Raw genomic sequence first — 15653 nt, forward strand, 5'->3', positions numbered from 1 at the left:
AAAGCAATCTCTTGGACAAGCCAGAGTTATTAGATGCAAAATAAATGCAGGAAAGGGAAGTAGGATATTATGTGCTACAGCAAAGCAAATCACCTTCAAAAGCCAAAGGGTCACTGCCCAAAATTTGCATCTTTTAGGTTTGTCAAATTAAATCTTGGCAAAGCAAAGGAGCATGGCATGTTATAATGCCCATTCTGACATAAACTACGACCACTCAGAAGGTTAAGAAGTTGAGGACACTCCCAGGCTCAGGAGAAAGGGTCTACAAGACGATCTAAACTGAAAGACTCATCTATTTGGACTACAGCAGAGGAGGCATCTGCCTCCCTCCAGTGGGATTTTCCTGTCAGATGCTATCTACAAGGAGGGTCTAGTGCTGGTTCCCTGGCTCCTGTAGGCACAACTCCAGGGCGAAGGCCAGTTCTTACTATTTTTTTTTTAATCTCTACCACCTAATCCAGTGGGTGTTCAAGAATTGCAACTGAATTAAAGATAGTAGAGCAGAACACAGTAGGAACTTGGGAAGATGATTATGGGCCTTGCACACAAAGAATCCTCAACCTTAGTGGGGTCCCAAAGAGATCAATTCTGTGGCTACAATCCCAAATCATTTCCAAGATGAGGGTGCCTTGCCAAGGTCAAACTCTGTGAGTGGCAGAACAAGTTCTAGCCTCCAGTGAAGTAATTAAGTGACCATGTCTGTGTGAGACAAAAGATGGAAGCGGTCCAACGATGAGACTGACAGGGAGGTGGCTCACTTGAAAGTAAGGGTGAAGCTGACTGGGAGTGACCGTGTGCTCAAAGAAGGCCACTTCAGGAAAGATGGAGATCAGAGTTCTCCAGAGCTATCTAGAGTAGGGAGACAACAGTGAATTCTGAGTGAATGGGAGGCAAGGATTAGACCATGTTTTCTCCATACAACGTGGAACGTCAAACAGTAGCAATCCTGACAGCAGCTAGCGTCCACAAGGTGGCTGTGATGTGCCTGGTAACATGAACCTTTTCAGTCCTCAGTTCTAAAGGGGGGTTATCATTTGTTATTTTTAAAAATTGTCAATCTTAAAAAAATGGCTTCCCAGGTATACATAAAGTTCTAAGGTTTAACTGGATCCTCTGATATCTGATAACTATTCTTCATCTTTTCTATGCAAAATAAATAAATAAATAAGTAAAACTCCCAACCCAGCCTTAAGGGGGTGACTTCTACTAAGTCATATGAGTAAGGCCCTGGATCACTGAGGGGTTTAGCACTCTAGAGAAGCTATGGCTGTAGTACTTACTGATCAAGAGATGTCTCACCATGCAGAAAGAGGGTCGGCCCCTAAGAAGCTTCCACTAAATGGTTAAGAAGAAAGTACCAGACTCTAGCCATATCCACTCATGGCTCTCTCAAGGGACAGAGAGGAGAAGCTGAGGTCTCGGGCTCTAGGGCTTAGCTTCTTCAGCTCACTTCCAGTTCCGCCATTCGTCATGTGTCATTTAAATCCACTGGAGACTCTGCTTTGTTATGTGAAATGGCATAAATTAAATAGCAACTTTCTAACAGAGTTATGGGAGGGTTTATGAGATTTCAATGTGTGTGTGTTTGGCGACTTGTACTCATATATCTCTAACACAGCTGACCCCACAACCCCCCACATCTCCCCACAACCCTTTGCCAGCCCTGTTACTATCTTTTCTAAAGCTTTTTCATATACTCTGCCAGAATGAACACATCCAGCTCTTGCCCCTAGCATCGTGCTCACTGAGCTGACAAGTGCATCCTGATACACTGTGGTCATCCTGGGCCTGAGGCTTCTCCGGCTGGTGTTTCTACGTCAGTTGTTTTCCCCCCTAAGCCTCTAACCCAGCACCTCCACAGCCCCCTCTGTGCTGCCAGATTGTTCAGTTCTCCCTCTTCAACAAGGCCTTCCTTCTGGTTTTGATGTCCCAGTTCTTGCCTTTTCCCAGCCTCAGAAATCTACTGGTTTATTTTGAAATTGCAGTGGTTGGAATTGGGGAGATGGCTCAGTGGTGAAAGATGCTTTCTTTGTATGCCTGCCTAACAGAGTTCAGATCTCCAGCACCTACATAAGGCTGAGCGCAAAATGCTTCTAGCATCTATAATCCCAAGGCACCAGGCAATAGGAGGCAGAGTCAGCAAACAACAGCAGACAGACCCTGTCTCAAGCAAGGTGTGAAGAGAGGACCAACATCCTGGGGGTGTCCTCTGATCTCCACACATGTACCATGATATGTGTGCACTCACACACATATATGCATATGCATACATACTACATACAATTTCTTAAAAAAATAAAGTCTCAGTGGTCCCATTCTTCAAAAACCAGTCCACATCTCTTCTGTTCCATTCACCCTTTCTCAGTTTCTTTTTTCTTTTTTTTGATTTTTAAAATTTTATTTGTTTATTTTATTTGTAAGCGGAGAGAGATTGGGCTCACCAGGACCTCTAGCCACTGCAAACAAACTCTAGACACATGTGCCACTTTGTGTAGCTGGATTTATGTGGGTACTGGGGAATCAAACACAAGTCATTAGGCTTTGCAGGCAAGTGCCTTAACTACTGGGCCAATTCTCCAGCCCCTTTCTCAGTTTCCTTTGTTCAACATTACTTCTTCCCTCTCTTCTCCTGCATACCCATGGCAATTAGAATTCACAGTATCAAATGTTGTCTTTATAAATCACTCCAAAGCTTTGTTCAATGTTTTTCTCAGAGACTTGTCTTCCAATTGCCTTGAACTCTGGTAGCTAAAACACACATACTCAGGCCAGGTGAGTTAGCACTAAAGAGACTGAGGCCAGAGAATCGGTAGTTCTGGGAAAGCCTAGGCTGCTTAGAGAAACCCTGTTACAGAACAGAACAGAGCAAAGCAGAGCAAACATGGACTCAGGAGTCAGGCTGCCCCGGCTCAAGCAGGGACTCTCGATTCAGGCCACCCCAGCTCAAATATTTCCTAACTCTGTGTCCTTGGACATTGAACTGCCTCTCTGTGCCTTAAGATATTCACCTATACACTAGTAACAGTATATAGCTTGGAAAATGGCTGTGAGTTTATATGTAACACTTAAAATATACTCGGGCTTGGTATGGTGGTGCACCCCTGTCAATATCAGCACTTGGGATACAGAGGCAAGAGGATCACCAGTTCAAAACTAACAAGTTATGCAGTGAATTTAAGGTGAGCATGAATTATTTATAGTAACAAGACCCTTTACAAAATATAAGATAAAATATATTCACAATAGGGTAATTTGCTATGCATTATTTATTATTATTAATATCCTTGTCCTCATCATTACTACTACTCCAGAGTCTAGAATAATGCTGCAAGCTAGAAAAGAATCCAGTAAAAACATGCCACTTTGTTCCCCTTGAGAATTACATTTATCTAAAGTAGGAGCAGCAAACTTTGTGTAAAAGGTGGGCAGTAAATGATTGAAGTAAGAAGGACACAGGTTTCTGTCACTCTTCCTTTACTCTGCTGTAGTGTACAAGCCACCACAGAAAATCTTTCAACAAACGGAAATATATGTACTCTAATAAAAATGGATGGATGGAGCCAGGTGTGGTGGCACACACCTTTAATCCCAGCACTCAGAAGGCAGAGGTAGGAGGATCACTGTGAGTTCAAGGCCAGCCTGAGACTAAGTCTAGGTCACCCTGGGTTAAAGTGAGACACTACCTCAAAATACTACACACACACGGATGGGTGGGCTGGAGAGATGACTTAGTGGTGAAGGCACTTGCCTGCAAAGCCAAAGGAGCCAGGTTTGACTCCCCAGTACCCACATAAAGCCAGATGCAAAGTGGTGCATGTGCCTGGAGTTCATTTGCAGTGGCTAGAGAGCCTGGCATCCCCATTCTCTCTGTCTGCCAATTTCTCACTATCTCTAAAATAAATAAATAAAGTACAAAAAAATTTTAAAGTAGATGGAATGTCATAATTTTTTGTCATTTTGCCCTTTTCTTCATTTTGTTTAACCATTTAAAAATGCCCAGAATGCCAGGCCTAGTGAGCAGGCCTGTAATCCCAGCTACTCAGGCAGCTGAGGCAAGAAGATCACAAGTTCAAGGCCTGCCTGGGCAACTCAAAAAAGCCCTGTCTGGAAATGAGAGTTAAAGAGAGCTGCTGAAGCAGTACAGCGCTTCTCCAGCAAGCGAGAGGCCCCGCCTTCCAATCCCAGCACCGTAAAACACCACCACTGCACACAGCAAGCTGAACCGGTGTGATCCGACTAAGGTCACACGAGGTCTCCCCAGTATGGCAAGGTAAGGCTTTGGTGCTGCAGGTGACAGGAGGCATGGAGGTCCTAGCAACACTGCTCCTGTCCTTCTAGCCGGCCCTCTACTGAGTTCAAAAGCCCACATTCCTCAGCGGCCCTGCAGTTTGTCAGGGCCAGGTGGCTGGATCTGGCCTTCTGGGTGCAATGAGAAGTGTGTAAAGGCTGGGCTGTCCTCCCTCCTGTGAAGACTGTGGAGGAGATGCTATGAGATTCTACTGCCTGTACCACTGAGCCACGGCACAGAAGCCCCCCAGGAGAGTAGTCCAGAAACTGAGGGGACATGAAGTGATCACAAACTGAACTTATGAAGAGTGGAGCTACCTGGTGTGATTGTCATGGCCTAACCTGCCCTGCTCAGTGTAATTCAATGTCACTCTACACACTTAAGCCATAGAAGAGCATGAAGAACAAACAAACCTAACATCACCTAGCAAATGCCTCGTGTATCATATCCTTTCATCCTAACAAGTCACTTGGGGAACAAAATGCCTAGCCTTGTGGACAGCTCAGCAAGGAGAGATGTTCCTATCTTCAAGTTCTTTCACTGGAGACACCAGTCATCTCTTCCAGCAACAAACCTTATGGTGCTAAGCCGCAGAGTAACCAGAAGCAATGGTTTCAAGCCAGCCCCTTTGAGAACTCCAGTCCTCATTACCTGATTTGTCACACTGCTGCTATCCCCACGTGTGCATTCTAAGATGGCAAGCCATCTTTTTCTTAAATGAATATGGTGACCAAGGCAATAACATATAGAAAACAAATAATGTTTATTGCTGCATTCTGAAGCCAGCCAGGTGTGCTGGTCAAGGTAGAAACCTGGGTGACAGGCAAGAAGGGTCTTATCCTCTGTAGCACCCAAAAATGTGCTTCTCACCATGAAATGTCTCTCACCCTGAGGGATTTAAATCTTAGATGACCAGAACTCAAAGGCCTAAACATGAGGAAAGTGAACTCCGACCCCCTAGATAAGAAAGGAAATGTCACACTACCCATGGGAGAGTTGCCTGCTGTGCCATGTTTATAAATGAATATTTGATATTCTTCAACGAAGGTTTATTTTCAGTACCCCCTGCTGGCTAATGAAGCTCACCAACAGTCCACATCACATGGCAACCACTCTATCAGGACTGTGGCTTTTTTCTAAACCATTAGTAACAAGGAACCGGAGAGATCAACTAATCTGCCTGATGTTGCCATTTAATCCCACTTTGAAAACCAGACTCCCAAGGCAAACAGAAATCACCTTCCAAAGCCACACAGCAGGCCAAAAGGTTGTTACAAGATTCTCACTTCACTCACAAGTTTGCTCTCCAGCCACTGAGAGACTCCCTGCTTCTCTCAGCCATACCCCTTGTGGAAAGCCTCCCAGGGCAGCGAAGCCTGGCTCTACAGGAGGGCACCCTCCTCTTCATGGCAAACTTTTCTCCAAAAGAACCTCAAAAGATAGTGTTGTGGTCTAGACAAGAGATGGGGGAGAAACAGAGCCCCATTCATAAACAGATCTGAAGGAAGAGAACAATGGACAATTGCCTCTTGGTGACAATAAAATACGGCTGACCATAATGGTGGCGAAATGTGGAGGAGTGCAAAAGCCAGTCACTTCACTGTCCAATCACCTGGTGTCCAGTCACCTGGGGAGAAAACAAGAGAAAAGGTTCTCTCTTGGGGTACTCATGAGCCTGAACCAAAGGTGGGAATGCAGCATGGTGACCAGCCTGTCCTCCCACACCCAAAGAAACTCCCCTCACTAGGGGATTGAGACCTCGCCACATGAATGCTTCACCTGCTATGTGTCAGAACTATGTGCTCTTGACTGATAGTAACTTTTCTTTCCTTTTCTTTTTTCATAAATTAACTTCTGCACACTGGCTTTCCTGAAGGTCTGTGCTAGCCCCAGGGTATGTGGAGACTGCACCACCAAGCCAGCAAGTATAAGGACCAAGAACATGTGGAGAAGGAGTCCAGACAGATGCCACACAGTCTGCCCAGGAACCTGTGGGGGACAAAACAATCTGAAGATGGAGTGGCCCCACAAAACGGGAACTTCTGCTTGCAGTTCTAAAGCTCTACAGGAATTAGGAAGATCTTTGTATCACCAAAAGAGCAGGGAACAGCAAAGTGGACATAGGAAATTGACGTCCAATTGTCTGCCTTGTGACCCCCATTTCTGCCTTAGCCACAGTCCTGTTGATTTGTTCATGGTACCGCCTCTCAGAGTTTTCCACTGCCACCTTAACCTTGCTCACCAACTCGTCTGAGATGAGACAGCCTCACTGAATCAGGTTTGGAGATGGTATTAATTCCTTCCCTAATGAGGAAGAGTAGGATTGGGGGGTGGGTGTTTCTATCTCACAATAGCTACTTGCCAATCATACATGGACATCATGGCCATCTTCGTCAAAAAGCCTCACCTCTGATAAGCTAAAAATGCCATGACCTACAGAGGAAGTGCTGTGCAAAATACTGTAAGTATCTAAGTCTCCACACATGTCATTTACCCCAAGAAACTGCTCTTCTGCTATGCCAGATGAGGTCAGTCTCTGAAGTATTTGCTGTTCATTGCAGGTATCTGCCCCTTCACAGTGACTGACGCGGGCATGGGTGTGCATGTATGTGTATGTGTATGCAGGGGGCTGCCATTTCATTTGTGAGAGTAATGGTCACTAGAAGGCCAAGGTCATGATTTTTTTTACATGTTTTTAATTCCCATGTCTAGCCACAGGACCACAATAATGAAAACAAGATCACTACTGTGAGAATGAAGGGATGGCCTGATAGACCTTGAGCCCTCTCTAGAAATATAGGTGCCACACTTTGTTACTACTGTGGTAGTCCCCATCCACAAAGAATGATGATGGGAGACTAGCTGCACCCAAGCTTTCCCATGAACTAGTTGCATAAATTTAATCAAAACACTCTACCACTCTGGACCTCAGTTTCCCTATCTATAGAAAAGAACAGTCACTGGGTCATAGTAAGAATCAAATGAGGTAACACATTTCCACACATTATTCAAAGTGACCTAATGAGAGATAAGAGCAACAAAATGCAAGCACAGAGCATGGTGTTCCACGGAGGGGAAGTGTGAGATGGAAGGGTAACCAAGAACAGGTGGCTTGCTGGAGAATTATGCTGTAGCAAATCAAAATCTTGAATCCTTATGTGTGTGCGCTACACAGGCTCCTTACCCTGTGTAAAGAGAGGTGTCTTCATTGCAATACTGTATGCACCATGCTCATACATACAAAGTACTTAATGTACTGCTTGACACAGAGACAGCTAGTTTCAGTAAATGTTAGTTGCACTATTCTGTTACTGAGTATAAGTACCACTATTTTTAATGGCATAGTAAGAATCCCAAACATGTTTCTAGAAATGATGTCAAGCATTAAAAAGCTCATTAACCCCATCCTCTTCCATATACAAACAGGATTACCCAGAACAAGGTAGCTAATGTGTGATCATATTGCTTCCACCAAGTCACTTTGGTAGGGTAGGGCATGCCTGACATTGGATACCATAGGGGCCCAGCCAAATTTCAAACCCAAAACTACCAAAACTGTGGTTGGTAAAAGGGGGTACATTGGACCAGTGTATCTGTAGTTAATAAAGACAGGGGTTCACAGGGTCCAACAGCATCCAAGCAGAGGTCAATGACAAAATTTTCCCCCAATTTTGTTTGTCTGAACACAAGGTTAGACAATTTTGGTTCCCAGCTGAGCACTGCTTTCCTTGTTGAAATGCATCAAGAGATACAGCAAAATTTAAAGGCAAACATCTCTGCAAGTCCCTGAAGGACCAACCCAGGCTGAGCTGAGAAGCTTCTAAAGTGATGTCTCATCAGAATGACAGCCAGGTTACCCCTCAGTCCCAATGTTGACAGCAGAGGAAGGGTGCTGAGTGACAACTGATGGACAGCCCAGGGTCTGTCCTCCTGGCGGCGTCTGGGCTTTCCTTAGGAGGCTTTGGCTTGCTGCGCTGAGAGGTATACTGTGGTTTTGGCTACCATGGGGGCCTGGAATTCCTGGTGGCAAGAGAACCTGGTAATAGCAACCTAGCAGGAACAAGCATGGTATTCAGCCTCAAGGAAGTGAGGGCAGGAACGGCTGTACTGTTTGTACTCCCTTTCTCAAACTCAAAGGACAGCCTTCAGCACAAGGACTCAGCATTTGCAGGAGTGATGGCCACCCTCACAGAGAAGCAGTCCTGGACTGGGTGGTCATGGGTACTCACCCTGCTAGGAGCTCAGAGTTCTCAAGAGCTAAGCTTAAAGATCTCAGCTCTTCTTCATTCTCTGCAAAGCATCTTTTCAAGACCTCTGCATAATCTGTGCTAGGGTTTGATCTACGGCAGGGGTTTCTGGAAAGCCAGATATGACCTATAGCTAGTATTGGACTCCATGCCTAAAGTGTTTGATACGCATCCCTGACTCTGAAAATCAACATGCCACCCGCAGGGATGCCCTATCCCCCCTTCCCCCGCCTGCCTGGCCAAACTGCAATGAAGACTGGCTGCATCCTTGAGCTCCTCCAACTCTCTCCTCCTCCCACCTCCATCCTGCTCAAGGAGAGAAAGATTCCTCCTTCCTCAACCCAGAGAGTCCTTGTTCTCTAAGGCAGCTACACAGGCTGCCCTGCAGGGTTACCAAATCACTGCGAGGACAAAGTTTTCCCAGCAAAATCTGCAGATCCTCAACCAAACAGCCAATTCACCCTCTCGGCCAGGACCCAGTCAGTCCTCAGTGGACCAAAGGAGAAAAGGAATAGCAAGAGTTTTATTTTTAAGACAGAGGGTAAAAATATTCTGCCAACGTCTGCAGCTAGAACACAATTATCCCCACATACCCAAAGCAAGAAGCTCCCTGCATGCCCCAAATGAAGCCTGGCAAGAGGCTGACACTTGCCAAATCCCAGGGCACATGCTTGTATTAGAGGCAGGGGCCAGTGACTCTCCCATTGTCTGGGAGAAGACATCATAGAGGACAGGACCTGGTTCCTCATTACTCTGGGGGGCGGCAGCTTCTCACAGAGGTCAGAGGCCGTGGGGCTGAGGTTGTCCCAAGGAGCTGACATGAGAAAGGCGCTCCAGAGTGCCAGTCAAGGTGGGAAGGGAAGCACAACCAGCACCCCTTGCACTCAATAAAGGCGCAAGGATGTGGAAAAAGATCCCCCACCCCTCAAAGAGCCTCCAGGCTCTTTGTGGCTTCTGTTAGTTTCTCTCCACAGCCCCCCCACCAACTTCCACAAGCATCTGCCCTCAAGGGAACATGCACAGAGGAAACACCACAGTAGTGCAGAAGCCAGGTGAACCAGAAAGAGTACCCCAACTTTGTAGTGAGTCACTCTCCATCTTAGCTCCTTAATGCCCACCCAGTGAGACAGGCCTATCTCAAGGAGACCTAGGGAGGTCCCGGGGTGCTGGCAGAGCACATGGGTGGGGCGGTAGTTGGGGGGGGGGTAGAGGGAAGAGGAAGTCTCCTTATCTGTCCTCCACTTACCAGGAGAGCTTGAATCCTTTCATTAGTACAGTCACGAGAATCCACTGACCATGTCCTTAGCATCCCTGTCACAGCTCCAGAGGTCCCAGGACATAGTGGAAAAGATGACGAAGTCCCAAAAGAACAGAATTCCATGAAATGTGACTTGAACACGGAGACAGAAACAGAGGGACAGAGAGAGAGAGACAGAGAACACCCCACTGTCCCCTCTCCCAGCCCTAAGCTGGGCTCGAGGGCCAAGGGCAGCTTTGGCAAACCCAGCCCAGGGCTGGAGCAGCCACCCGGGCTGATGCCGCCACTGCCAGTTTTTATGATGAGGATGGGTAACGCTGGCAAGGCTTAGCTAAGCGAGCCCTGGAGTTGTGTCCACAGGCGGGCTGGCCGCCAGCCACCCACCCTCACCTCCTACCGGCCCTGAGCAGCCTCGGGGAGGAAAGCCAAGGAGGGCTGGCCTGGAGGAGCAGAGCACCGACCTAGCGGAACCTGCACCTCTCCTCCCCCAGGCGGCAGCTCCCGCAGCTCCGCTCCGTGTAATCTCCTAATCAATGCAGTACCCAAGCAAAGCACTGCCAGCCACTTCCGCCCATTTAAAGACACAGCACATGTTTTGTCCCAAGATGGGACAGATCGCCTGGAACAGGGGTGGGGGGTGCTGCGTGGGGAGTGTGATACCAGGAAGGAAGGAAAGAGAAAGAGGCAGAAATTCCTGAACAGGGATATTTTCACAGGCTGCCTTCAAAGGGTTAATAGATCCCCTGTCTGACAAGGAGGGGAGGGAGGCTGAAATCCCGTCTTAGTCAACTTCAGGATTCCTCAGCAGAGCAGATCTGAAGTCCCCAGTGAAAGCCTAGGCAGGATGCATATGACCACCTTAAATAAGACCATCACTAGGTCCTCCGGAAGGCAGACAGGGTAGCAGGCAGTGGCTGTGAGCTCCCAAGCACAGCTCACAGAACTGCTTACCTCCCTTCCCCTGCTGGGGAAATTGCCCAGGGCATGTAGTGAGCAGCAGCCTAGGGTAGCAAGTCACCCCTCAGTCACCCGGAGCCTGCAATACTTTGAAGGTGGCTCCAACAACCTGGCTAAGGAATATTTCATCACCAACACAGAGCCACAAGATTTAGACCAGTCACAGCACCAAGTAAAGAACTGGGACTTTGAACTTCAACAGGACTCACTGAAGTTGGGGTGGGGGGACAATGCTTCCAGGTCCCAGAGTGGGGAGGGCAGAATGCCCCGGGGTGGAGAAGCAGGAGCACGGACAACTCTAGCTGGGTCACTTCTAATGGCTTTCCCCACATTACCCACTATCTGGGTCAGTAATGCGGATGGGTGAGAAGGAACAAAGAGGAGATTAATTACGAAAATAGCAACCTTCAGCTGAACCATAATAAGCGCTTCCCCTGAAACTGGCCTGAAACACTCCACAGCTAGCTATCCATGGGCTGTGTGCGTGAGCAGCCTATCCTTCCTGCTTGACTTTCCAGCATACCAAGGCGGCTCTGAATGAAAACAGAGCTGCAGCTCCCTGCTGGTAAAAGTCACCCTGATTGTCACTGCCTAACCTCTGCATCCCTCTTTCTAGAGGGTCTGCTCCTCAAAGGCAGGGAGTGCTATCTCAACTCCTTCCCAGATAGACTCTCAGTGACTGGGAGGGGTACTATGAGCAAATATTGAACTGAAGTGACCTTAGTAGCTGACCTAAAACCCTGCAATCCTCCCTAGGACCTGGGTAGTACAGAGCTGGTCTTTAAGACACAGGGGGCTTTCAGGGACATGTGTTTCTCTCCATCCACAGCATTCTGCACAGAATAACACTCAGACACACCCAGGACTTTTGAACACATCCACAGTTGTTTTAAGGCTCCTTCCTCCCTTTACCACAGCCCAGCCTATATCTTCAGCATAGGTACAGAAGCATCCATATGCACAAAATACACTGTCCTTCCTGATCTGGAACACCAGGTCCTCTCACCCAGCTTCTAGGCTATGTCACTGACTGTACTGGGAGTAGAAGGAAATGATCCCATTAGCCCACCAAATGTTCCAGCCACAGGAAATACAACATGGGACCAAAGCTTCCCAAACATTACTCCAGAAACACATTAAAATTCTTTGACCTTGACACTATAGTTATTTTTTAAACTCTAAAGATACCTTCCTTGAAAATACTAATCAGTATAGTCAGGGCCTGTGATGCAAGGCACTGTGCTAAGCATTGTGCATACATGCATGGATGCCTTTCATCCATGTTAAGGTGGGGCCATGCTGATTCTTCCTTTGGATGAGACAGCTGAACACAAATGAGGCAGCATTCAATTTGCCTAACTCTAAAGAGCCAGCGAGTTGCAAGTTTGCGATTTGAATGCAGGCTCAATTCTGTGCATGTTTACTTAAAATTATATATGTATACACACACATACATATATATATATATATGCACACATACATATATATATACACACATCCTCTACCAGACATGTTGGTTTAAAAACACTCGCTCACATGCTTCCAGAATAAAAATAATCTAAGCAATAGATGAGAAGACTGGGTCACGGCAGGCGCTCCATGATGGCGGAGGGCTGGCTTAAGTGCCAGAGAAGGAGAGCCCAGTGGGATGGGCAGCAGTCATTAGCCTCAAATTTCCCTTTGCTCTTTGCTTCTGAAATGAAGACTTCTACCGGAAGTCTGGGAATGGATGTCATCCTTGCAGTCCATAAAGAAAAAAACCTAATAGATGATGTAAGCATGGCTCTGAAGGGATATGTCTCTGTTGTACATTCATGACCAAGACCAAGACCTTGCGAGCTAACAAACACGCCTGTCTCCAGTGCTCTCCTGCTTTGTGTTCCATGGGCAGCAGGCTGAGCCCTCACCAGTTCCCTGGCTGGTCTAAGCTGCAGAATGAATTTCGGGGTTCTCTGACCTCTGCCTGCCTCCCCACAGTCTGATGGTTCCTTACTATTCACATTTCAGGAAGGACAGTAATTGTTTTACCAAAAACTGGATCCTAAAGACTTCTCTATTTGGCAATACAGCCACATGGTCTAGATAATGTAAAGCAGAAAGCTTTCCTGAGTATAGTCACTCAAATTTAGCTTCAGAATAAGTTATCTCTTACCACCCCCACCAACTCCTCACAAACTGGAAAGCAAAAGGAAGAAAGTTGTTTTGAAATGCCTGGAGTACTAGTAAAAATAAATAATGAATAAATTAATCTGTAGCGTTCAAACCCTTTGTGACAGTAGAAACCAATGAACCTGGGCCTGGGCTTTCATGGCCTCACAGAGCCCAGGGAGATTCTAGAAGCCTCACTATAGAGAGTGGGCCCCACCAGCCCTCCCTCCTGGCTACATCTCACCATAAGGGTGAACTGGCAGCTAAGAAGACCAGTTCTAAACCTTGGTGCACAACGAAGGATGAAACACAACTTCCCCTGAGGAGTCATTTGCACACTGATCCTCAACCAGCTTAGCAGAATGTAGCCTGAAGAATGTCCTAAATATTCACAAAAGCAAAGAGTGATGAAGTTAATTGCAGTAAAAAAAACTAACAACTTCTGATTATTCAAAAAGAAAAACAACAAAGATTTTTGTAGGAAGGATAAATTTGCAAAATATGTTAAGAAAGGAAATGTTAAAGTTTATTAAAAATTCCTTATAAGCCCACCTCAGGAAGATACAATTTTGGAACACCAGGAAGATGCTATTTCAGTCCCATTTGGGAAAAATTTTTTAAAGTCATAGGATATCAAGTGTCAAAGAGCTAGTAGAAGTAGATATTGATTCAACAACCTAATTAGGGAGAAAAGTTAAACAAGCAACTCTCCCAATACTGTGGACTATTCCTCTCCATTGTTGAAAGCAACTTACATTATTACACACATAAGAAACTTTAGACAGTTCTCTATAGAATAAGGAAAACCTTATTCTATAGCAGAATGTAGCCTGAAAACCTTATTCTATATATATATATATAAAACAAATATATATGTGTGTATGTATGTGTATACATGTATGTATGTATACACACACACACACACATATATATATATTAAATTTTTCAGACAGGGTGTCACTCCAGCCCAGGCTGACCTGTAACTCACTCTGAAGCCCCAGACTGACCTTAAACTCTTGATGATCCTCCTTCTTTGACCTCCTAAGGTATGCACTTAAATTCTTGGCTAAACAAATGTGTGTGAAAGGACAAATACATTGTAGTATATCTTTAAGTAAAATAGCATACAGCACTGAAAATATATAAAATATTCCATGCCAGGTGGGTGTGGTGGCTCACACCTTTAATCCCAGCTCTTGGGCGACAGAGGTAGGAGGATCACTGTGAGTCTGAGACCAGCCTGGGACTACAGAGAGAACCTACTTCAAAAAAAAAAAAAAAAAAATATATATATATATATATATATATATATATATATATGCCATTATATTCAACAGAGTTGATAAATTTCAGAAGCACAATGTTGAGCACAGAAAAGGAGCCAATGAAGATTATATATTCTTCCAAACCCATATGGGTAATTAGTGCATACATTCCATATTCATACAATAGAAAGGGTAATCCTAAACCCTGACACTGAACAATGGAAGAAACAACGAAGAAAACAACAATGTTTCAGAAAGTCAGTCAAGAGAATGGTGTTACTGAGACAAGTTAGATGTCTGATTTTTGTTTCTCTTTTCTTTGTACTTTATACATACTTTATATTTTGCCTTTTCTTCTAAATAAGATATGGCAATGACTAAGGGACTTTCAGTAAATGTCATTTTTATGTTTAAATCATACAAATATTATTTTGTATCTGCCCAATGCTTCAAAAACACTTTTAGTATATAACAGAATAGTCACAACACACTTGAGCATAAAGGGTGAGGGTGTCTAACCACGGCAATGTTTTATGTTATATGCATTTCAAAAACTCTATGTATTCTGGGCTGGAGAGATGGCTTAGTGGTTAAACGATGGCTTAGAGGTTAAGCGCTTGCCTGTGAAGCTTAAGGACCCTGGCTCGAGGATCAATTCCCCAGGACCCACGTTAGCCAGATGCACAAGGGGGAGCAGGCATCTGGACTTCGTTGGCAGTGGCTGGAGGCCCTGGTGCACCTATTCTCCCCCCTCTCTCTCTCTCCCCGCCTCTTTCTCTTTCTGTCTGTCGCTCTCAAATAAATAAACAAAAAATAAACATTTTTTTTTAAACTCTATGAATTCTGATGCATGGGATATAGCTCATGGATATTGGTTTAGTTAATATAAAGTTGGTTTATATTACTCCAAGCTTTTTACAATAATGATTTCTTTCAAACATTACTTGGTTTGGGATGAAGGTTGATTTCAATGGTCTTGACTTTTTTCTGCCTTTTTTTCCCCTTAGGCCTTAAGAGTTTACCTACCCAAGGGCTACTCCTTCTCTAATGCAACAAAAGCAATGACCTTGCCTCAATTAGGGACTGAAATAGTCACAGAAGTGATCATTTCACTACAGCAGGCTGCTGGTGACCATTTCCAAACACTCATGACCCCTGCCAAACTAAGGAACTGTGTAGCCAAGAGTCAGGTATGCATCCAAAGACTTGGCCAACTACTCAAGAGTAAATTCAGTACCTGACTTGTACCTTCCCACCCACGCTCCTCCTACCAGCAAGGCTCAGGCCTCTTCATGACCTTGGTAAATCACTCCATGCCTCTACATATGGAGCAGAAAATGGATGGCCAGATCCCTGAGGCTCTCCTTGTATCTCGAGTTCTTGGACTCTGGCCACAGTCCCTCTGCTTTTCCTTCTGAGGCAGCCAAGCGAGCTGCAGCAGTGAGTGGAGCTGCATGCCTCTAGCTGCTGACAAAACTGGGGCAGAGCGG

The 15653-nt window shown here is 45.6% G+C and overlaps 1 protein-coding gene across 9 annotated transcripts in view; it reads right to left on the reverse strand.

Moving 5' to 3' along the window:
- Gramd1b (GRAM domain containing 1B) overlaps positions 1-15653 on the reverse strand; it is a 183186-nt gene that overhangs the window by 78222 nt on the left and 89311 nt on the right. For 2 of the 9 annotated variants that reach the window (XM_045145820.1, XM_045145822.1), the window contains exon 1: positions 9782-10129. The exons of the other annotated variants lie outside the window; for them this stretch is intronic. In XM_045145820.1, coding sequence (XP_045001755.1) covers positions 9782-9804 — 23 coding nt within the window. In that variant the 5' untranslated portion in view covers positions 9805-10129. Of the gene's footprint in view, positions 1-9781; positions 10130-15653 lie in introns of those variants that run through there. 9 annotated transcript variants of the gene reach the window in all.

Source organism: Jaculus jaculus, chromosome 3 (genome assembly GCF_020740685.1).
Source record: "Jaculus jaculus isolate mJacJac1 chromosome 3, mJacJac1.mat.Y.cur, whole genome shotgun sequence".
In the NCBI taxonomy this organism is placed as follows: Eukaryota; Metazoa; Chordata; class Mammalia; order Rodentia; family Dipodidae; genus Jaculus; species Jaculus jaculus.